This window comes from Equus asinus, chromosome 6 (assembly GCF_041296235.1).
Source record: "Equus asinus isolate D_3611 breed Donkey chromosome 6, EquAss-T2T_v2, whole genome shotgun sequence".
NCBI lineage: Eukaryota > Metazoa > Chordata > Mammalia > Perissodactyla > Equidae > Equus > Equus asinus.
In genome coordinates, this window is record NC_091795.1 from 13,203,042 (window position 1) to 13,227,718 (window position 24,677).

Below are 24,677 nucleotides of genomic sequence, written 5' to 3' on the forward strand. Positions count from 1 at the left end.
TTGGAAGGCAGTATTGCCAGTACAACATCATTGCGTGAGCATAGTAGACACAAGCAGCGCAAAAAACAGGAGCACCCAAGTTTGCCTATAGGAACCAGGGAAGGTTTCACAGAAGAAACAGCTTTTGAGTTAAAACTTGAAGATTTAAGTTGGTGTTTGCCAGGACAAGAGCCCGGAGCAGGAGGTCAGTCACTTCGGCAAGAAGGAAATGAACTTGCAACACACACCATGAAACCCTAAAAGCGTGTTCTGGCAACTACAAGTGTGTCTTTTGCTGGAACATAATGTGGGGGTCCTCGGACCTGTGCCCCAACCTGTTATGACCATACTTTTCTGTCCCTTATTCTAGGCCTGGGACAAGAGGAAGGCCTTAAGCCTGGGATCCTTTCAGTCTTTTTTTTAAAGATTGGCACCTGGGCTAACAACTGTTGCCAATCTTTTTTTTGTTTTTTTCTTTTTCTGCTTTATCTCCCCAAACCCCCCCGGTACACGGCTGTATATCTGAGTTGCATGTCCTTCTAGGTGTGGGATGTGGGACGCCACCTCAACGTGGCCTGACGAGTGGTGCCATGTCGGCGCCCAGAATCCGAACCCTGGGCCGCCGCAGCAGAGCGCGGGAACTTAACCACTCGGCCACGGAGCGGCCCCCCTTTCAGCCTTTTAAAACTAGTTTCCCGATGGAAAAGGCAGACGAGATCCAACTTCAAAGAAAACTTACCGGTTGTGGGCCAGGCTGCCTTTTGGGGTGCAGATGTAAAACGCAGACCAAGAAAGACTGATAACAAAGAAAAAACGTGTGAGGATTTAAGGCTCAACAAAAACGCCTGGTGTGAGCGGCAATAACCTACTTCCTACAATTATAGATTCTTGTACAAAGCAGGAAGACGAGGCCGTCAGGAGGTAATGCTCTAGACTTCTTTTCTGTAGTGTTAAGGTTTTGAATCCACAGCAGTTTTATATTGACTCTCTATCGCCCAGTATTCATTTCCAAACAACAAATCCCTTTCTATTTACTTATTGCTGTACAAGTGCTCATCTAAATACGTACTTTAATGCACTTATTTTGAAACTACAGATAATACATAAACTAGCCTAATAAAAACGGTTCTTGTGGGTGTAACACTTGAGGGAAGGAATGAGAAATCAATTTCCATTACAAAATTGATAACAAACCGTATCCGGAAAATATGCGTGTAGCCTTGAGTTTTTTTAAGCCGTATGTTTAAACGTTGCAGAAAAGCAAGGCCCCTGCCATGTGCCTTGCACAGCGAATTCTTCATAAACATCCGCTGGGTGATTTGAGACAACCGCGCTCCCACGCCTCTCGGCCTGCTTGCGGAGAGCTTCCCGTTTCTCTGGATCACTTCCCCTGGCCTCGGGCACGCGAGAGATCCTGTTGCACAAGCTCGCCCCTTCCCAAGGGCGCCCGGCGTGGCGCAAGACCCCACGTGCGGTGCCCGCACGTCGCCCCGGGCTCGGCGAGGCGAGGGCGCCGGGAAGCTCGCTGACGCACGCTGCGGCCTCCGCCCGCACCCACAGCGCCGGGCAGGCGGAGGGGCGGGGTCGGGGCGTCCCTCCCTCCGTCGCCCCGCCCCTCTCTGCGCTCCGCCCACCCCCTGCGCCGCCAGGTGCGCGTGCGCCGCCGCCCCGCCTGGCTCTTCCCGGGCTCGGCGGCGGGCGCCCGCTCCTCCGCGTCCCTCGGCGGCCTCGCAGGCGCGTGCCCTCCGGCCAAGGAGTCCCCCGGCTCCCGGCCCGGCCACCTCCTCGTCTGCCCGGCCGTGGGGCCATGGCGTGGCGGCGGCCGCCCGGGGCCGGCGTTGGGGCCCGCGGCGCGCTGGCTCTGCTGGCCCTGACCCTGTGCGCGCGCGGGGCCCGGGGCCGGGCGCTCGAGTGGTACTCGGCCGTGGTGAGCACCGAGTACGTGGACCCACAAACGAACCGCACCGTGTGGAGCGTCTCGGAGAGCGGCCGCTTCGGCGACAGCTCGCCCAAGGAGGGCGCGCAGGGCCTGGTGGGCGTCCCGCGCGCGGCGGACCGCGACCCCGAGGGCTGCGCGCCCGACACGAGCTTCCTCGTGCCCGCGCCCGGCGGCCGGGGGACTGCGCCCTGGGTCGCCCTGGTGGCGCGCGGGGGCTGCACCTTCAAGGACAAGGTTTTGTTGGCGGCGCAGAGGAACGCCTCGGCCGTGGTCCTCTACAACGAGGAGCGCCATGGGAACCTCACCGCGTCCATGTCCCACGCGGGTGAGCCGAGCCGGGGGGCGCGGGCAGGTGGCAGGGGTCTGCGCCGCGGTCGTGGCCCGTGGCCTTCTCTTCCTCCGCCTTGATCCCCAGGGGCGGGCGGGCGGCGAGATGGGCCGGGGGCGCTACTTTGACGGCCTGTAGCCGTCAGGAAGTCTCAGGGCAGACTAGAGGTGCTCGGTGTGCCCCCGGGCTGCTATTAGGAGGGAGGCAAGCCAGCAGATGAGATGAGGTCTTCGCCTTGGGTCGTCCAGGTGAAGGGAGGTGCCCTCTGCAGGAGGGCAATGAGGAGAACGAAAGAAATGAAACCCACAGGAGGCTTGTGGTTCTCACCGGTGAGTTGTCTCATGATTCCTAATCATGGGTCCCTTTCCAAAATTCAGCGTTTCCCAAAGTCAGGTCGGGTAGGAATTGAACCTCTTTGCCTACACTACTGCGTGGTCTGGCTGTCCCTTCATCAGCGTAAAGTGGTGGCTGGGTGGCACTCTGGTTTCTTCACTTTCATAAAACATATCTAAATATTCTAAACTTTGAGTCAGAAAATCTGGATTTAGGTTCGAGTATGTTTTCTCTCTTGCTAAATATTAGGTTATAATACTGGCTCTGTTGCCAATCAGATCCCTTGAGGCTTTAGATGAAATTTTTAAAGTTGTGTTCATTCAAGAAAAGGTCTTGCTTTTTGCCAGGCGACCCTTCCTATGCACAGGTATTCCCCAGGGCAACAGGTTGCTTCTTCAAGCATTAATGATAGTTTAAAAGTCTTGCTTTGCAAGATATTATCCTCCGAAGTGAATTTCAAATGCTGGACGACCAGTACACGGCAAAGTGAACATACTTCTGTTATGCCTTCTAAGATCATGACTCATTCTCAAGTTACTGTGATTAAAATCTCTTTTTAAAGTTTCTGCTGCTGCCGGTCAGACATCCTTTTTCTTGTACTTTTGTTTTGCATTCTATTTTGGCTTCTTGAGTGCAAATTCAGAACCTTATCAGTAAAATGAGGACAGAAAAGTGACTTTGGATTTGGCCAAGTTTAGCAGAGTGATAGGAACGGAAGTCAGTTGAGAGGTGAGGAAGTGAAGATTGTTAAAACAGCTCTTTTGAGGTTGGCTGTGAGGGTTTGGGAGGTGCTGAGAAATGGGCAGAAACTGTAGGGTGGGGGAGGGTGCGATGGACAGTGGGAGGCATATTGGAAATTGGGTAGGAGGCATCTAGTAGAGATCCACGGTAGAGAAGAGGTAACTGAAAGAGTCAGGCCTGTGAGAAGGGAAGAAGACTCTGTCCAGGATACTTGTGGAGGGGTTGGCCTCAGTAGGGGGGAAATCCCTCAGTTGCAACAGAAAAGAAGTGGTTTGGAGAGGAAATGGAAGCAGGTGTCCATGTGGTGGCATTGGGCAAGGCACCACCTTTGGTGCAATTATTCCATTTGATGACAGGTCTGCCTAATTATCTCTGTACCCAAGCCATGTTTCCACAAGGCTGTCATGAAAAGTCCTGTCAGATTTCACATGGCACGTTCCAGATACATTCTGTCCACAGGGCTCCCCAACTTTAGTAGTTCTGTCAAAGAAAAGAGGTTAGTGTGTCAGAATTCTCTGATCCTGGGTCCTTGCAATCACTTCTGAGTCTACAACATCTTAAGGTAGACCTTTTGTTTTCAGTGGAGGGCTCGTCAGCCTACAATTTTCTCAGTCTGTTTACTGCGTTTTTTGATGATGACATGAACATCCTTCCAGGCTAGTAGCGCTTGTTCATGCTTCAGCAACTTTGCTTGCTTATATTATTGACATAGCATCTATCCAGACCCAGAAAAACACCTGGTTGATGTTTGTTTTAAATCCTCTTCTCATGAGTTTCTGTTCCCCTTATCAGTGTCCATTCTAGCCTTTTTACGGTGAGAATAATTCTGTTTGAGAAAAAAGACAAAAGTAACAGAGTTAGCAGTTTTTTAAAAATGTGTGAAAGTACCCAGCGCGTAGGCACTGTGCTTAGTATTCTCCATACAGCGAGCAGCTCACGTAATTCTCCTGACAGGCCTCTAAGGTACACACTCTAACCCAATTTTACAAATAAGGAAACTGATGCTTAAAGAATTTAAATGACTCGCCCAAGGAAACAAGGTAATCCGTGGCCAGATCTTTCTTTGTTGGGGGAGGGGCTGTTCTGTGCATTGCAAGACGTTTAGCAGCATCCCTGGCCTCTACCCAGTAGATTCCTGTAGCACTCATCCAGTTGTGACAACACAAAATGTCTTCAGATGTTGCCAAATGTCCGGGGGGAGAGGGGATGACAAAACTGTCCAGTGTTTTGAACCATGACTAAAGGGAAATTAATTAGGTAGCAGTGTGACTAATGGATTAAAAAGAGGAAGAGCTGTAAACAGAATCCACCTAGAGTGTTGGACTAGTCCAATTAGAAATACAAGGGCCAATACTATAGTGGTGACTGTGGAAATGGAAAAGAATGACCCTCTCAGAACCTGGCCTCATTGGGGCCGAGGGTTCAAATGTATCATGACTTTTTGAAAATGGAATAGAATTAAGAATGGAATGAAGGGAATTTAGTTGGAAGAGGAAGCACCTTTGACATAACTGAATTTGAAATGTTACACAGAACCTTTGAAGGCAGCTCAGACTTAGGTTTCTTGCATTTTGTCAGAATGTGACTAGAACCAGTAAAAACCACGGATTCAGTAGGTCTCTGTTCCTCTCTAACACTGGTCTTCTACAAAGTAGGCAGAGGTGGCTGGTTGTAAAATCAAATCAATATAGTTTCTTCCCAAGTCTCCAGGAGAATTTCTCCAGATTTTCTTAAACCTGTTGCTTGTTTCTACTGGAATCCAATACAAAGTATTTTGGATTTAAATCACTATTTTATTGTGGTTCTAAAATAAATTGTGACTTTAAGATAATATTCTATCAGAACAGCTGTAAGGACTGTTGCCCTGATGCCTAAAGTCAGTTCCCTTGACTTTAGCAGACATATCGAGCAGCCAGTCTAGGCCACATATTGTGCCTCCTCAGGGGTAGAAATGCCTGAGACACGCCTGCCTGCCTTTGAGGAGTTTGTGGCCTAGTGAGGGTGATAAACAGAACTTTCCAGATGATACGGTTTGGACCTTGACGGAATTATCTGCAAAGGTGACTATGTAGAAATTAGTTTTACCAAGAGAGGTAAAATTGATACAAGCCAACCATTGAAACGAAAGCTTTTATGGGGTATTAGCCTTGGTGTGGTTATTCTTGATTAATGAATAGGGTGATCCTTGAGCTGAAGTCTTGGCGTGGCCGTTTAAAATGGCGCTTTCATTCTGTGAACAGTTGTTTACCAAGTGCTGGCAGGGCTTAGGGCTGTGTCTGGGGAAGCGGCCAGAGTTGTGGAGGGAGATTATGGAGGTGCCTAAGAAGCCTCTGACCTTGAGAGAGAGGTGTGTCTCATATTTGCAAAGCATGGTAAATAGACTTTTATGATTGAATAATACTTGATGGTCTTTAATGCTACTCTCTCATAAGTGATCTAAAAATTTAGATTTGAATTTAGAATGTATTTTGGTGCTCTAGGAAGAAAGAGCATCTCACAGCCTCATAGAGGGTGGGATTAACTAGGACTGTTCCCAGAAAGATTGAGTTTTGAAGGACAAGTTAAGTTGGTGGACAGGGTGTCTTTGGGTGCGTGTGGAGTGCCGTAGGGGTGGGTGGGCTATCGGACATTCTGGGTGGCAGGAATAACATTGCAAAAGGCTGAAGGCCTGAGATAAAGTAATGCTTTTAGGAAAAGTGCAAAGAGTTCTCAATAAAATTGTTGAGTAGTATATTCAACAAATACAAAATATTTTTGAGCAAGCCAAATTATCCGAAACATAGTTTAAAATTCCAAGAAGAGAATCGCACTTATTTCCTCACGCGCCCTAGCAAACTATAAAAGCATTTCTTTTTTTTAAAACTTTTTTCTGCTTTTTCTCCCCAAATCCCCCTGGCACATAGTTGTATATTTTAGTTGTGGGTCCTTCTAGTTGTGGCATGTGGGACACCGCCTCAGCATGGACTAATGAGCGAGGCCATGTCCACCCCCAGGATCTGAACGAGCAAAACCCTGGGCCACCGCAGCGGAGCACACAAACTTAACCACTCAGCCACGGGGCCGGCCCCCTATAAAAATGTTTCTGTTTTGTGTAATAGCTTCAAATTTTGGAGATATTGACATTCGTATTTGGTGTACTATTTCCCCTGCAAATGAGTCTATAATATTCTCCTTATTGGGTCATTTCAACAATAATGCCAGAAGATTAGCCAGTTTTTCGTATTGATTTCTTTCGTACAGAATCTCTTCCATGAGCCATCACTGCGTGATGCTGGGCTACAAAAACTAATAAATAAGAGCAGGAAGTGCTCGTTTAGTGAGGGAAAGAGAGACCTATAAGGGAATTGCGATCGGTGTACATCTAAGAGGCATTGTGCGTGCAAAGGGAGGGGATGGGTGGTGCTGAAAAGCCTTCGGTTGAGTTTGTGCTGAATCTTCAAGATTTGACCAGGAATTCTCCAGGTTGGGAGAAAAAAGGTGGAGAGAGTATGGAAAGTAAGTTATTAGAAAAAAGAAAGCCTTACAGTTCGTGGGATTATTTTAACTGGAACTTTAAAGTGTGTTTCTTGCTGCCTGAATTAGTTTCCAGAACAGAAATCTAATCCAGTACTTTAAGTATTTCAGTAGTTCTGATCTACTTCAAGAGAATGTTGAAATAGTACTTTAGTTTCCCTGGGAGGAGTACTGGTACTCTAGACTCAAATGGAACCCGTCAGAGTTTTGAAGCTGTTGACCAATATGTGTTTTTACGTGTTTTTGTTTTCGACAAGGTGGTAAGAGAACACAAATTTGAAAGGAAACAGAAGTACACATAATTTTATTTTTGGCACAGAATAATTTTATATTGTGGATAATTGGGCTTGCTGGAAAATACCGTATTTCATATTTATTATTATTTGACAAGTAGGTTTATGATTGTCACGTACTATGTGGGAAGATCTTGTGCTAAGTGTAAGACAAAAATAAACTACCTTCAAGGGTCTTCCTTTCTAATGGTGAGCGTGCAGGTTCTTTCAGGGAGGGACAGGGGTGCCAAGATGACCTTTAGTCAAACGTGACTGGTAGCAAAGTTAAGGCCTAAGGAAGAAAAAAATTCTAAGGGCTTCTTCTACCCCCTGCTGACCCTTCGAGTGTCTGTGCCTTCCGTGAAGAAATTCAGCTGTTTAGTTTGGAAATAAACTGTGATTTGCTCTCATGTGCCTATGAGGCTCTCTGGGGCTGGCCCAGGGAGATGGGGCATCAGGAGGTAAGGGCAGGGCAAGACCCAGCACCGGTGCCTGGCACTGTTTGGGGTTGTACACGTGGTGACCCCAAGCTCGTGCATTTTTATTCAACTGCCCTGCCTGCAGTGCATCCCAAAAAATGTCCCAGAAAAGCAAATCACAAGAATAGAATGAGTCTTCATTCTGAGTTTTATTAATTTAAAGTAGTTTCCAGAAGCAATCTTGCTGCTATAATTATAGTACTATAGTAAACAGTTTAACCCTCATGCCAGGCACGGTATTTTTTTTAAATGATTTCTTTTAACTCAGTGAACTAAGATTAATTTCCTAGGTTGAAAATTTCAGATTGACATTACAAGTGTGTTCAGTTCAGGGTATCCTTCTGATAATCATCATGTGTCAGCAGCCAGCCCCTTCAGATATTTTTAGGTGTTCAAGAACCTCTCTGATCTCAGTTCATCTTCCACTTCTCACTCATTCGTTCATTTATTCAACAAGGATTCATTAAATACTTACTATGTGCCAGCTCCTATGTGAGGCATTGGGGGTAAAATAGACAAGATACCTTTACATATGTTTTAGTCACTAACCCAACTGGACCAGTCACCATCCCAAATTTGTTTTTATGATGGTTTCATAGCCTAGAAAACTTCCTTCCTTTGGTAAACGCTTCCTGTCGTTCAAGATGTAGCTCAAATGAACTCCCAAGGAAAGAGGTCCCTCCCACCCCAGACAAAATTATCACTTCATTTCTGCTGCTCTTTGTTACTCCACTTTCTTATTAAATAAGCAACAGTCTAAAATAGAAAAATTCTCACCGCCATCTTATAGCTGAAGAAATAATCTCGGAGAAGACCCAGACGGCGGAGAAGAGTGCCATTTGAACCTAGCCTGTGTGGCTTTGACGCCTGTGTCCCCCACAGCAAGGGCGCAGCGCAGGGCTCCTATGAAGGAGCTGGGTCTTCAGACTCTAGCACTGGCTTTTCCGGGTGGTGTATGACATCAAGTAGCTCTCTTAAGATTTCTGAGCCCTCGTGTAAAACGATAATGAAAATTTCCGCAAAAGGAGGTTTATGAAAAAGACTTTGTAAAGTGCCGTAAAATTATAAGTGGTGTCACCACCATAATTGTTTCTGTACCTGTCTTTCTGAGCTACTAGACGTTTCTTTTCCTGAAGGCAGGAAACGCCTTACTCCTTATTGTATTTCCCCAGGAATTACATGGTGATTATGTGAGTTTTGAGACAGCTACGGCTCTTGCTAAAGTGACAGTTTTAGGCCAGGGTCATAGGATCAGCTTCCAGACAGGAGCCACCTTAGAAGGGTGCCCTTCTGGTGTTTCAGTAACTAAATACTGATGACTGAGGGCCACAGTGGATTTGCTACAGGTTAACATCCTCTACACAATAAAATAATGTTATAATGTGGGTTCAGTGTGAGCTAGGGAACATTCTTTATATGTGTTTTAAAGTTGGTTTTTGAGTAAGTAATACATGCACACGGTACAGAATTTTTACTGTGCCCAAGTCCTCTCCCAGAGATGTTCAGGGTCCTCAGTCCCCAGGGTAGCCTTCCAGAGTTGTCTCTATTGATATGACCATATAGATCTTTTGTCCACAGCTTTACATGTTGCTTTTTTCTCTCCTATCTTTAGTACAATCAGTATTAACAGCTGCTGCCTCAATCTTGTACACATACTGTAATTTATATAACTGTTTTCTTATTGATGGACATTTAGATTGTGATGGCAAAAATGGAAAAAATACTGGCAATAAGTATCTTTGTAGATACCCAACACGTACATATGTAAGTATATCTGTGCAATTAAGTTCTTGGACACAGAATTGCTGGGTCAAAGAGACATGTGCATTTAAAAAATATTTTTTTCCCTCCCCAAAGCCCCAGTACATAGTTGTAAGTCCTTCTGGTTCTTCTCTGTGGGATCCCACCACAGCACAGCTTGATGAGTGGTGCTTGGTCCAAGCCCAGGATCCAAACCAGCAAACTCCAGGGCGCCGAAGCAGAGCCCACAAACTTAACCACTACGCCACCAGGCCAGCCCCTAAAGATTTTTTGATAACCATTGCCCTCCATACCAGATTGTAATAATTCACTCCCCCAGCGGTGTGCAGATTTGTGCACACTCTTGCGATGTAGTGTATCCAGCTTTTTGATCTTTGCTGATCTTATAGGTATGATGTTTTCATTTGTACCATGATTTTTCGTATGTTTAAAATCCATCTGTTGGAAAGTACATCTATTGGAAAGTACTAATGCGTACAGGATTTCTTTTGGGGATGATGAAAATGGCACAGAATTAGATAGTGATGATGGGTGCACAGTGTTAGTGAATATACTAAAATCCACTGAATTATTCATTTTACAAAAGGTAGATTTTATGGCATGTGAATTATATCTCGCTAAAGATGCTATTTTTTAAAAACTTATTTTCTTTTCTGCAGACTGATTTCATTTCCTTTGTTTTTCTGTTGCTCTTTTTCTTATAGGAAATTTTTTTTTGTCTTTGTTATGTTACATGTAATTTTCCCCAGTTGGCCACTTGCTCTGTAGATCTGGATTCCTTGATTTTCCTCTCCTTTAGTCAGTGCAGAAAATTTTGTTTCTATATAGTTGGTCCAATCCTCTTTTTTTTTAGAACCTCTGAGATGGTTTTTCATACTTGGAAAAGTTTTTCTCTAATTTTAATTTTTGTGTTTCTTCTGGCTCTTTTATGTTTACTCTTTTTTAAATATTTAAATTTTTTATTTGGTTGGAATTAATTTGGCATAAGTTGTGAGAAAGGGATGCAGCTTCTTTTTCCTCAGATGCTGGCTAGTTGCCCCCACACTATTTTTTTAGTAATCCATTTTACCCCACTGATTTGAAAGTCCATTTGTATGATTTATAGTCATGCGTCGTTTAACAGCAGGGATATGTGCTGAGAAATGAGTCATTAGGTGATTTGGTCTTGTGAACATCATAGAGTGTCCTTACACAAACGTAGATGGTACAGCCCACTGCACACCTTGGCTGTAGGGTACCAATCTCTTGGGACCGCTGTTGTCTATGCAGACTGCCATTGACCAACACGTTGTTATGTGGCACATGACTGTACTAAGTTCTCTTATGTCTTGGGGTCTAGTTTCTGGACTTTTTATCCTGTCCCATTATTCTGGTCATCTTCGTATGTTATTATCACACTGTTGTAATTACTTTATAGTCCAGGTTTTACTGTTTAAAAAGTTTTCCTGATCATTTTCGATTATTTTTCCCTTAACTGAACTTTAGAAGTGGCATTTTTAAGGTTTTTAAAATCTTATTGATACTTTATGCATTAATTTATAGGTAGATTTGTGTAAAATTGATTACCCCTTCTTTTCTATTTCTCTTATTTTTTTGTCTTTTGTCTGCTCGTGCATTCAGACCAACATTAAGTAATAGCGATCATAGTAGAAATTCTCAGATGGCCTCTCTGAGTTTAATGGGCATGCTTTAGGCATTATGTATTAATGTTCATAAGTGAAATTGGTCTGTATGGTTCTTTGGTTTGTTTTTAATTACCATGTTTGGTTTTATTATCTTACAAATAATTTTAAAACTTATTTTTTTAATCTATGGAACAATTTAAGTGTCATTGGTATTACTTGTTCCTTAAAGGTTTGTTGGTAGAATTCACCTATGAAACTGAATGGGACTCTTGCTTTGGTGGGGGAATAAGTTCTCAGTGATTTATTCTACTACTTTGTTTTTTTCCTTCTGGGAAAGATTCGCCCTGAGCTAACATCTATTGCCAATCTTCCTCTTTTTTTTCTTTCCTCCCCAAAGCCCCAGTACATAGTTGTATGTTCTGTTGTAAGTCCTTCTAGTTTGTCTGTGTGAGCCTCCACCACAGCATGGCCACTGACAGATGAGTGGTGTGGTTCTGCACCTGGGACCTGAATGAACTTGGGCCGCCACAGCAGAGTGTGCTGAACTTTAACCACTAGGCCATCAGTGCTGGGCTGATTTATTCTACTTCTAATGTAATCAGTCTGTTTTCTCTTTGGGGACCAGTTTTGGTAATTTACATTTTCTTTGAAAATTACCCATTTTATCAAAGTTTTCAGATGTGTGCATAGACAGCACATAGTACTCATTTCTGCTATGAAATGAGTATCTTATTTCTCTGTATTGTATTTTGTGTTCTTTATATTGATTTCTTTGTTCTTTCCTACAGGAACAGGAAATATAGTGGTCATTATGGTTAGCTACCCAAAAGGAAGAGAAATATTGGGTCTGGTGCAAAAAGGAATTCCAGTCAAGATGACCATAGGGGTTGGCACCCGTCACGTGCAGGAGTTCATCGGTGGCCAGTCCGTGGTGTTTGTGGCCATTGCCTTCATCACCATGATGATTATCTCATTAGCCTGGCTAATATTTTACTACATACAGCGTTTCCTCTATACGGGCTCACAGTTTGGAAGTCAGGTAATTGTAGATAACTCTTTTTAACTTTGCTTTTTAAAGGATAGTTTATAAATATTTCCCATATATGTATCGCTTGAAGTTATATTAGACCGTAGTTTTTTCTTGGACCATACGCTTAATTTCATTTTTACTCATAATATTTAAATAGTATTATGATTTTTTTGAAAATAACTTTTAAATTAGAATATATTAAGTTTTCTGTTCTGTGGGAAATTAGATACCCTTAAATCGCATTTTGCACGTTTTGCTCCTGCAGATACCCTTTTGTCCTTTTCCAGACATAAAGGAATGACAAAAAGGCATGAGGTAGAGGGAACTGATTCTGTGTTTACAAAGAGCCCCGGGCCTGAAGGCTCCGCTGTGGAGCAACTTTGACGGCCATCCATGTGCAGACAGGCAGTCTCAGTGACGGCCAAGAGGAGGGCAGGTGAGGGGCCAGAGGCTTCCAAGGGCAGGCTTCTTGAATTTCACACTTGGCTCCATGGTCTTGAAAAGTAGCCCTTCCTGCCTCTGTGGGCAGTGCACAATCCTGTCTGGATTGTCTTCCACCCGACAACCAGGAAGCCTCTTTCCTTTCAGGGATGTTAGTAGACGAGTGTGTGGTACCCTCGTCCTCAGCTTACTACTTTCCTGCCAATATTTGGACTTAAGAATTGGTTTCTTCTTCAGATGTTGAATCAAGAATTGAAAATAGGTACTCTTAAGCTCTTAAGTTACATGTGACTATCCTATACATTAAGACTTAAATGGTCATGTTTTTAAAGTTCTTTTCATCATAGCCATTTAACTTTGCTTTTTAAATGAAATTTTAAAAATTTCTGTAAGCTTGTTATAATATGTGAATTTTTAAAAATAGTCACTTAAAATTTTCAATAATAATAGTAATATTTTTCCTACCTAAGAGCCATAGAAAAGAAACTAAGAAAGTTATTGGCCAGCTTCCTCTTCATACTGTGAAACATGGAGAAAAGGTAATATTTTTGTGGGGTGTTTTTTCCTTTTCTTTTTTTGTTTAAACTAAAATACCTATCTGTTTATATGTCTAAGTAATACTTTCCAGTCTGCTGAATTCACAGTATCAAACATATGGTGTTTGGGCTAGTTCTAACTTTCATATATGTGTTCATTTTAAAGAAGAGTTGGCAGAAATATTCTGTTATACGGTCACTGCTTAATGACGGAGGTACGTTCTGAGAAATGTGTCATTAAGCAGTTTTGTCGTGTGAACATGATAGACTGTCCTTATACAAACCTAGGTGGTATATAGCCTACTACACACCTAGGCTATATAGTATTAATCTTATGGGACCACCATCACATGTGTGGTCCATAGTTGACCGAAAGGTCATTATACAGCACATGACAGTATATTCAAAGAGCCTTCTAGACCTATGCTATCGGATAGGTAGCCACTAACCACATATGGCTATTTGAATTTAAATGAATTAAACTTAAAATTCAGTTCCTCAGTCACCCTAGCTGTATTTCAAATGCTCAGATGGCCACATTGGCCAGTTGCTCCCATACTGGATGGCTCTGTCATGTCCATCATCGAAGGAAGTTCTACCTGTTGGTCAGGTACAGGTGATTTTAAAGTTAAAGTCTATACCGTAGACCCTTGATACTTTAAATTCATCTCTGTTAAATCTGAGACTATGTGTCCATTCTCTCTGATTTCCTTAATTACAGGGAGAAAATATTGGGATTTGTGGAGAAAAAATGTTGTGAGTGTGTGTGTGTGGAAGATTAGCCCTGAGCCAACATCTGTTGCCAGTCCTCCTCTTTTTGCTTGAGGAAGACTGGCCCTGAGCTAACATCTGTGCCCATCTTGCTCTGTTTTATGTGGGACACCACTACTGCGTGACTTGACACGCAGTGCTAGGCCCTCACCAGGATCCAAACCTGCGAACCCTGGGCCGCCAGAGCAGAGCACATGAACTGAACCACTGCGCCACCAGGCCGGCCCTGAAAAAAGGTGTTTTTAAAACTACTTTTTTGGGGCTGGCCCCATGGACTATTGGTTAAGTTTGGTGCACTCTGCTTCGGCAGCCCAGGTTTGGTTCCTGGGTGAGGACCTACCCCACTCGTCGGTGGCCATGCTGCGGCAGCGACCCACATACACAATAGAGGAAGACTGGCACAGACGTTAGCTCAGCAACAGTCTTTCTCAAGCAAAAAGAGGAAGATTGGCAACAGATGTTAGCTCAGGGTGAATCTTCCTCAGCAAAAAATAAAAACTACTTTTTAAAAAAAGAAACATTTTGGCATGGTCAGCTTGAGACTTAAAAAGCCAAAATCATACCAGAGTTTTAAAGCATTTTTGGAATAGGATAAACCCTAAATCTAGAACCTCAGATTCTTAGAGGATAGATTCCTTAGAAGGAAAACAGTTGCTAAGGCAGTAGTGTTGATTCTCTTAATAGTCCATTTTCTGTGCTGTGAAATGTTGATAACTGTGTTGACAGAGTCATGGGTTGGTTCAGTTGTTTCAATTTTCATTTTATCTCACTAAGTTGTTGAAACTTAATCTCTTACACCCTCTAGTCACCACTCCACTTTCCAAAAAAAAAAGGAATAGCTGCACTTATGGTATATATCCCTTCCTCTGACCCACTTAAAAGATTAAAACAAAACACTATTTAGATTACAGACCTTTGACTTTAAAACTTTGGAATCTGATATTGATGGTTTATGTGATATCTTTAATATTAAGATACTCTTGGAATTGTGCTGTTGGCTGCCATTACTTCCCTAATGCCTTTTACCTTGTAGTACCAGTTGAATTTTAATAGTTTGTGCAAGGTACTGGCTTCTTTTCATGTGGAACAGAAAAAGTGAAAAAAAATTGCCATCTCAAGTGTTAAGTAAGACTGACATCTGGTTTACCACCCACTGAGGGTCCTGGGGGCCTCCAGGGACACCCATGATAAACTCCACATGCGCTCGGCAGACCGTGACTGGACAGGCGTGTGCTCTCATGCTCCTCTGGGACATGCCTTCTCTCCAGTAGCAGGAAATCTCAGTCCGTAACTATGAGAAGACATAGATTCATATGTTTAATTTACTGAATTGGGTCTTTGAGAACATAAGCAAGTTGATATTATTCTCTTCCTGGATGGAACATTCTTGAAAATATGCTTCCACAGACTGTTTTTTGAAAGTTGTCACAATAATGGTTAGAAAAAACGGCCATAAATGGTCCATGAGGTAGATACATGGATTTTCTGAAAATTTTACATTTTAAACTCCTGCAGAAAAATGTTGTGTTTTCTTAAATCTACGTTTTGTCCAGTTCTAGAGACTGGTGTTTGTTTTCTAATTTTTTTTTCTCTTGTGGACTCATTCACAGTAATGCATAAACTTCAAACCATTACGAACTTTAAAAATTATTTCATCATTCTTGTATGGCTCTTGATAAATAAGTCATAATGTTCACTTTAGTTGCAACATATAATTTTAAGTGTTGCAAAATTAATTTTAATACAATCTGATAACAGTATCTACATATAAAATCAATTTTTATTTCTTGTTAGCAAGTGATGCACATGGCTAAATATGTTTTAAAATAAGTGCATAAGGACAGTATAGCCATGTTCCATAAAATTAACTTGCTCGAGTTGCAGCCACACGCACACACTGATTGGTAGTTCCCAAATCCCCATCCCCAAATCCTGGGAGTCTCGTTGTCCTGTCTTGGATCACAAAACTGCTCTGGCCCACCTGCTCTGGGTGATGGAATGAGGCCAGGTGGAGAGATCCGGGGGGACCCAGGGAAGGCGGGGTGACTGACTACCAAAAAGGTCTGTGACCCATAGATTCTTAGAAGTGGAAATTTTGTCACAAGCCTGCTTCCTCCTCAGCAATTTTTGTTTCTTTTTACCTTTGTTAATTTGATAGATAAAAACCAGTATTTTTATTTTTAGTTCTTTTATCACTAGAGAGGTGAATATTTTGAGATATTTAACTATTTGCATTTTTTCATTTGTGAGTGGTAACTCTGTTCTTTAGCAGATTCTAATGAAAGTACTTTTGTTTTTAATGATTCCAGAAAACAAGTAGCTAATTGGATATTCATGCTTTTTATAAGTTTTATATTTGAAAAGTAATTATTTTAGTAAAGCATTTATTTGCATTTCTACAGGCCTTAAATATGAACACTTAAAAAAAATGAACAGTAGGGGCCGGCCCGGTGGCGCAGCGGTTAAGTTCGCACGTTCCGCTTCTCGGTGGCCCGGGGTTTGCCGGTTCGGATCCTGGGTGCGGACATGGCACTGCTTGGCAGCCATGCTGTGGTAGCCGTCCCACATATAAACTAGAGGAAGATGGGCACGGATGTTAGCTCAGAGCCAGGCTTCCTCAGCAAAAAGAGGAGGACTGGCAGTAGTTAGCTGAGGGCTAATCTTCCTCCAAAAAAAAAACAAACAAACAAACAAACAAAAATGAACAGTAGCCTAGTCTTTAAACACTCTTCATGTCTGATTTGGTAGACAATGAATTTTTTTCCTTTTCAGCCAAATTCTCTAAGGAATCTTTTGATAGTGGTTAAAAGTAAATACTGAGTAGAGATAATCTGTGTTTAATACAAGTTATGCCAATAGTAGTCATCATTGTTTTACCAGGTTGTTGTGAGTTTTAGCAAGGATATACTATTTACCAAGGATGTAGTAAACTGTTTCCTCTTCTCTTTGCAGGGAATCGATGTTGATGCTGAAAATTGTGCAGTGTGTATTGAAAATTTTAAAGTAAAGGATGTTATCAGAATCCTGCCATGCAAGTATGTTCTTTTTACCTCCTGAGATGGTGAAAATTACTGGACAGGTTTCAGGTTTCTGACAACAGAGTTACGTGTCTTTCATGATTTGAAGGTCTTGCTGTCATGTGATGATCTTGCGATCATCTCATCTTTTAGAAAAGAAGCTTCCAGTCTTCAAGGCTCCTCCTGTATTGGTTTGCTTTAAAATTGCTTTGCTTAGGAGACTTTAGGTGACCATTAAGACCCATTATATACCTTTCTCATAGATTGGCTTTTAGTCTAAGCAAGGCTTCATTGGGAATTCCATTATACATTTAGTGATGCAAACAGTGTGCTATGGGGGCCGGCCCAGTGGTGTCGTGGTTAAGTTTGCATGTTTGGATCCCAGGCGCAGACCCACATACCACTTGTCAGCCTTGCTGTGGCAGCATCCCACATATAAAATAGAGGAAGATTGGCACAAATGTTAGCTCAGGGCCAATCTTCCTCACCAAAAAAAGAAAGTGTGCTGTGTTGGGAAAAAGGAAACAGAAGTATGACTGGTGAAAGACCCTGGGAGAGGCCAGAAACAACCAGCAGAAAGTGGGTTGGGGAGGGCAGTGGTTAGTATTATTTGTACCCTGGGTTTGGGTTATTTTTAGAGTTGGGTAAAATAAATATTCCTCCCTTTACTCTGGGTATGCCAGGGGCTTTTTTCTTTTTTTTAAGCAAGAGGAAATTATGTTTCCTTTTTAATGGGATACTTTAATAACTTTTTAAAAGAATTGCTTTGTTAGCAGAAAGGTATACAGAAATTATGTTTGAAGTCTGATTGGTTTTAATTATACTTCCCACCTATTAGAAGCAGGTCACAAGTTAATATATAATTATGTTTTGCTTTATGTTTGCAAAGTACTTTTGTACATATACCAGTAGTTTATAGTAGATTAAGTTCTCAGTAATTCTGTGGAGGAATGAGTATCAAATAAAATAAATTTTTCTGAATAAAGATAGCTAACTTAGATCTACAGGCATTTATGTGGGTTGGTGTGGTGGGTACTCAGTGAATTGGGGGCAGTATGAGCTGATCATGTCCTGTAGAAAACTGTTAAAATAGAAAAGAATTTTTACTGTAGGCCAGTTCAGGGCAAGTCTTTCTGATTTAGGATGCTGCACAGATGAGCAGCCTGACGCTGTTTCCTTTCCTGGCACCAGGTGTATCCTGACGGCCGAGCCGGGTTTTGTACTTGACCTTCATAAGCAGACGTGTTACCTCTGCACATTTCCTGGTCCCCTTGAGATTTTATTTTTTGCCCCCATTTTCTCCGTGCTTAATTTAACAGATTTCCCAATAAAGTCAACATGTTTCTTTTGTGTTTTTGTGACAGTTATTCCTGTGGATCAGTCAGTTTCAGTTTGAGGGTGGAAAGGTCAAAAGACAAGCTGGACTAGACTACGTTATGTAATTATGTTATTTTTAACTGCACTAAGCAGATTTCTGTTTGAAGAGATGGTCTTCAGACAACATCAGTAATAACGAACAATGACTAAGTATTTACTGTCCCCAGCACTGTGTGGGACCTTACACATGTCCTCCTCAGAACAGCCTGTGGTGTCGGTGCAACAAGGTTAGAGAGCCGGGTCAAAGTCACGGTGTGCAGTTGCACGGCTGGTGTTGGAGCCCAGTCTGTCAGGCTCCAGTACCCATGTTCGTAACTCTTTATCTTCATCACATATAGAAAACAGGTTCACCACAGAGGAGGAGAAGCTAGCCAGCTAGACCCATCAGTGGAAGAAGAAAATACATATGTGGTTTTTCCATTTTCCTTTTTTGATTCTCAAAGTGATAGGTGTTCGTTATAGAAAAGTGTAGAGTAAACAAAAATACGTAAGACAGAAAATGTGTTGTTTAAGCCTGCAACCCAGAGATGATTTGTTGATATTTTACTGTATTTCCATTGGAGTATCAGTTTAGTGTTAGTTTATTACTGTTAGTTTATTCACACTACGTTTACATGTGCCGTATATGCCATGTATGCCAGAAAGCTTTCAAGTACCTTACAGAGGTACATAAAAACACAAGCTAGCATGAGGCGGAAATAAACCATGCTGTTTTTATGGAGTGAAGGGAGAATTTCCTTATAAGTGTCAGGTTCTGTTTAACGTGGGAAATAGAATAGATAATTACCTAGGGTTAAGTCAGTAGACTAGAATGTTGATTTGACATTTAACTTGTAATGAGAAGATGAGATGGTGGAATGTGTTGTTTCCTTTATAAGATATAAACATTTGTTTTAAAACATTAACACATACTTAATTTTTTTAGGCATATTTTTCATAGAATATGCATTGACCCATGGCTTTTGGATCACCGCACGTGTCCAATGTGTAAACTTGATGTCATCAAAGCCCTGGGATATTGGGTTTGTTGCATTTTTGTTTATATTCAATCTCTGCCCCGGTTCTTCCTGAGTGACTGGATTTCATTACTGACCAGAGGCAAGAGGAATGGAGTAAATGCTCCTTCTGATATCCTTGTGGTTCTCTGAAGAAAGTTTCCTCTTTATTAAAAATGAATTCTTAAGACATTCCAAAAAACTGATGAACTGAGTCTGTGACTATAGAATCATATGCTCCCTGCTTCCCCAGAGAGTCTGTAACACCTTAGAGCAGTATATTTTGTATACTATGCTGCAGAGTGTATAGATGCTAGTCAGTTTTGCATAAACAGGCATTATAAAATGTTTGAAATGGAACGAGCCTCAAACTTTCTCTGGCTCAAGGTGCACGTTTTACACGTGAGGAAACTGAAGCCAACACTTCTTGACACCCGTTCTCCCCATCCCTGGGTTTCAAAGTCAGATACTGCTGGGAAACCTGTCCTGCGCAGAGTTTGCTCCATCAGTTTGGGATACTTAGATGGTCGTAGGACCTTCCTCAGAACGCAGAGGTAGTGGGGCAGAAGGAGAAGGCGTAATTGTAGGTAGCCGTGTGCCAAATGCCATGTGTGCGTTACTGCGTTTCATCCAGCCGCCCCCCGAGGTCAGTGCTGGTACTCCTCCTATTTCGCTAATTAGAAACTCGAGCTTGGAGAAGCTGAGTAGCTCATCTGAGGTCACACAGCTAGTTAATGGGGAATCAGCTTTCAGATAGAACTTTGCTAAATTCCAGGGTCCAAGCTCTTAAATACTATCTTACCCAAAAGTGGAGGGCGTAGGGAGGCAAAAACAGATTTTTCTAGATTAAGTTTACGTTGTTTTTAGAGTCTTCGTATAATCTATTAATATGTCAAAATATTCTTGATTAAATATTAAATAGTTTTGAAGTAAAGATCTTTGAAAGAAGTAATTTAAATATCAAATATATTTATCTTGTTGCTAAACATATTTTTAGAATTTTCTGTAGCATTTATTATAGAGTTGGAAACTACAAAGAGGTTTTTTGTGATAATAAATCATTTCCTGTGACTTAAAGCTGTCACAGCCCTCGGAGCGGCGGGTCTGCTTCGGGTGCCCCTCAGCTTCAAGCTCACGAGGATGGTTGAGAGACCGCTGCCTTTATAGCCACTGGATTTTCCTATGACTTAGGTTTTCCCAGTGTGAGTTCCAGAATGCCCTCACCATAGGTACACAGAAAGGGGGAAGGTCAGTGTTCAAGGACTGACTGCCTGAAAACTTCCGCTTTGATGTCTAGAAAGTTTGTCTTCCCTCTAGAATTTCTAACGTTCGTTTATTCATAGCTTTTAATGATGATGGCTCACTTTAGCATGGCGTAACATGCCTTCTCGTGAGCTCGGCTGATCCCCTTCCTGGAACAGCATTTTGAACAATAGGTACAGGAGCTTGACAGGTGTCTTCTTGGCAGAGTTTTCTTTCCTTAGATACACTCTGAAGCTCATTTTAAGTTATTTTCTTCATTAGTCAGTAATTTTAAACTTGCTTTTCATTTCTAGAAATTCATATCTAAGGAACTTCACTGACCTTAGCATTGAGACTTTAATCCTTATGAGTTTTGTTTTTGGAAATATATCTACATAAACATTTCATATATTAAAAAGCAAGATTCTTCATTTTACATAAAGTTGAATTGTTTTCTTAGAATGTTAATTTCAGAAAGCTAGATTATGTGTTCCCAGAAAGCTTACTTTCTTTTTTGAAGAACAGAAGCCTACAGTAACTTTAAATCAAACTAAGAAATGAACTTGTCTTGCCTTTAATTCTTTTTTTCCTCTTTTGACAACTATGCCATTTTCTTTAGACCCATTGGCCCCTCCTGCATTGGATTTTATGCATAGTTATGACACACTCTCACTTGCAAGAAAATGACGCAGTGAGAGACCTGGTAGCATCCTCCACACAGACTTCAGGGGTGGTCCTTGGTTTGCGGTTGTAACCACTTTGATGTGCCAGCCTCACATAACTTGAATATTTTCATTCATCTGGCAAGCATTTATCAAAGGAGTGCTCTCCTAGGTGCTAGGTCTGAACATGGTTCTAGGAAGACAAAGATGAATAAGACACAGCCTTCTGCTCATGGGCTCTTGTGGATTCCACTCTGGACTAGTGAGCGCTCAGGGCATACCCACACAGCATGGCACGGAGGTGTGTTTGAACTGCTGTGGGAGCACAGAGGAAGGAGGAATCGACTCCCAGGGGGAAGGGGGAAGGTAAAGGGAGTGGCTTTTTAAAGGGGTTCTGAGCTGGGTGTTAAAGGATTTGTCCGACAGATTAGCGCACTGCAGATTGATGACTGTGGACCTGTGGGGTTTGAGGCTGGCAGTAGTTATTTAAGTTTGGCAGATAGTTCAATAAATACCTGGAAAAACAGATTAGGGTGGGCTGAGCAGGAGTTCAGACATTATGGCAGCTCAACAGGCTTTGTTGCTTGATGTGTCAGGAGTGGTGTCCTGTGGGTGTTCAGTTACCCATGAGAAGGCGGCAGTGTACCACATGGTATGCGGACTGTGGAGGAGGGTTCTCGAACACTGGTGGAGCTGGCAGTGGGAGCAGCAGGCCAGCAGTGCCCTTGGTCCCAGGAGCCCAGAGGAGGGGAGGGGGCGTGACTGTGGGTGCTTTCTCTTGAAGCCGAGGTGGCGTCTCAGCCACAGGCCACAGGAAACCCACAGTAGCGTCACTGAGTGGGTCATGTTACCAGCAGTCTCCTCTCATCACAACGCAGCTTTGACTCTGATATTAATCAAAAAGGGTTTCGGGATAGCTCCAGATTTGGAGAGTTAATGTAGTAATGCAGGTAGAGTCCCAGCCCTCACTTTCATTGTCTTATTTTCTTCTTTAAGCAGCAGATGGGGGAAGTTGGTGGCAAACTGACAGCTGACAGACACCCTGTCTATAAGGAAGGAGCCAGAAGTGATTATTTTTAAGTGAACCAAAATATAATCTGAAGCCCTTTGTTGTTCAGAAACCTTGCTCCCTATGCCCCGCTGAAAACAGCACAGCAGTTAGAGGCAGCACTTCCAGCTCGCGGCTCCAGCTGTAAGTGGTCGGCAGACAGACGATGCCCACCCTCTGCTCAAGACGGCAGGAACGTGCGTTTGTGACACAGCACGTTCCGGCAGTAAATAGTTTAAAAGGTGGCCATGCTTGTATCAAGGGGAAAAATGGATTTTAGAGAAAAAAGCATTTAGGTCTTGAAAAGCTGCTCATTGAGAAGTAATTCATTTTCTGATGATGCTAAATAAAGAACACATGGATGTGCTTTTTGCCATATTCCATGTATAAAAGTAAATATTTTGTATGAATTATGAGCAAAAGATGATAGGTGAGCTTTGATCATGTTACTTAGAAAAGATGTTTTCTTTTGTTCTAACTCTCAAGGGAGAGCTTGAGGATGAGCAGGAGCTGCCCACTCCAGAATCGACCCCTGGAAGTGTTTTGGCTGCAAATTTGAGTATTACTTTAGAAGATGATGACAGAAGTGATGGGAGCAACTTGCCATCGTCTTCCACTAATGAGTCCGTGCCGCAGTGCGATGCTACCTTTAAAGAAGATGCGGGTGAAAACACAGCCTTACTAGGTAACTAGCCTGCAGTTTGTCAGACAAAATGATGTTATCAGTAGTTGAAAGAAAATGAATAAATACTTAAAATGCAGAAAAACATAAAGGAAGTATGAAAACCATAATCCCACACCTAGAAATACCATTTTAACTTTTTGATAAATATCTTTTCGGATTTTTTTCTGTGTTTAAGCATGGGGAGAAGATGATTTATGTGCTGCTATTAGGTACCCTGTTTTGTTCTCTTAATGTATGAGGCTCTTTTTGTATCAGTAGATAAAAACGATTTTGTAGCTCCATTATTACATTTTGGATTTACTATAATTTCTTTAAACCACACCCCGTTGATGGGCTTTTATCATCAGTAACACTCTGACATCATTATGTATATATATTTATCACCTGTTTTCTGTCATTCTGATTGATAGGTAAAACAGTGAATCAAATTTTTTTTCATTATTGATGAGATTACCTTCTTTTCATATTTGTCGGTCATTTGTATTTTTTGTCTTACGAGTTGCCCATTTCATCCTTAGCTTATTTTTCTATGGAGAAACTAATTTTTTCATATTGATTGTAGGAGGTCTTTGGTCTTTGTCGTATATATTGTATATTTTCTCCCCAATTTCAGCATTCTTTGACTTTTTGATGTATTACTAGATAGAAATCAAAAATTTTGCAAATCAAAAATTTTGATTTCTATCTCGTCCAACTGCACATTCTTTCATGATCTTGCCTTTGGTAGCATGCTAATTTAGGAAAGTCTTTCTCGTCTCAGGATTATAAAAACATTGACCTATATTTTGCTATTTGTGGTTTTGTATTTTACATTTAAATTTTTAATCCACATTGTTTAAGGGGAGATTTAACTAACCTATTTCTTTCCCAAATGTTTAAGCAGTTTTTAATTGCTTAGTGAATGGTATGTTTTGATATTTGCAAATCAAGGCAAATTCCTTCATCTTTATTCTTTTAAAAAAATTTCTGGATTATTCTGCATTTTTTTAAGATTAATCTTAAAATCATTTTGCCAAATAAAAGATCCCATGAGGATTTTTGTTGTAGTTGATTATATATATGTAACATCTGTATATATAGTAAATAATTTTTATTATAGTTAACTTACAGATTATTTTAACTTGGAAGAATTGATGCTTCTAATTCTGAATTTTGCCATCCTGGAAGAGAAAGTATATTTTTCCAAGTCAGTAATAGTCAAACTGCATCAATTTGTCTTTGTGTGTGTGTGTGTACATATTTAGGATCTGTGAGGCAAAGATAGTTTGAAATATTACAAGTTAAGTTTTAAATTGGACCAGAAGAAGAAAGATCGCGTTGTGGAAGATTTCAGAGAATTAGAAAGGTTGATCTGTGGTGAGCTCCTGCTAGGACTGAACCACCTCACAAGGCAACGCCTTCTGTTAAATGGCTCTTCTTTTTAGGAATAACATTGTGTTAAGCCCAAAGTGCTACCACCGTTATTGCTGCCATTGCCTTCAGTCTCCAGAAAGGAAACGAAGTGTCTTTCTCTGGTACTTGACCACCCTTGAGATGTTTAAAGACAGATAAACCTCTTATCCTGACTGCACGTCCTTCAAAAGCGGTCTCCAGATTTTTCTGCATTCTTGTTAACCTGTACCACATTAGTTTGTCCGTCTCTCTCCTCAAATGCCCTCTTGGAACTAAGATAATAGAATTTGAAGTAGTGGATAGAAGTAAAGGTGGAAAAAGAGTCTAGGTTACAAAACACCAGAATGTCAGACACATTCTAAAGAAGCTGGGCCCCTCCCCCACCCGCCTTTTGCTTGCTTTCTAGTTTCTCTCTTTGCCCTGTATTTCCATTTCCGAGTATTTGTTCACTAGTAAATTGACGGCTAATTTATATGTTCATGTTCTTTCTACCTTAAAATTGTTACAATAT

At 41.8% G+C, this 24,677-nt stretch overlaps 1 protein-coding gene across 3 annotated transcripts in view; it reads left to right on the forward strand.

Moving 5' to 3' along the window:
• Positions 1-1,617: 1,617 nt before the first annotated feature.
• Positions 1,618-24,677, forward strand: part of RNF149 (ring finger protein 149) — a 28,649-nt gene continuing 5,589 nt past the window's right edge. The window contains exons 1-7 of one of the 3 annotated variants that reach the window (XR_011503842.1): positions 1,642-2,243; positions 11,759-12,009; positions 12,912-12,980; positions 16,701-16,783; positions 19,068-19,164; positions 22,041-22,233; positions 22,576-22,774. Coding sequence is in view for 1 of the 3 variants with exons in the window: in XM_070511603.1 (XP_070367704.1) it covers positions 1,787-2,243; positions 11,759-12,009; positions 12,912-12,980; positions 16,701-16,783; positions 19,068-19,164; positions 22,576-22,774 (1,156 nt within the window). In the remaining 2 variants the exon portion in view is untranslated. Of the gene's footprint in view, positions 2,244-11,758; positions 12,010-12,911; positions 12,981-16,700; positions 16,784-19,067; positions 19,165-22,040; positions 22,234-22,575; positions 22,775-24,677 lie in introns of all 3 variants that reach the window. The other 2 variants (XM_070511603.1, XR_011503841.1) reach the window with 2 other exon arrangements.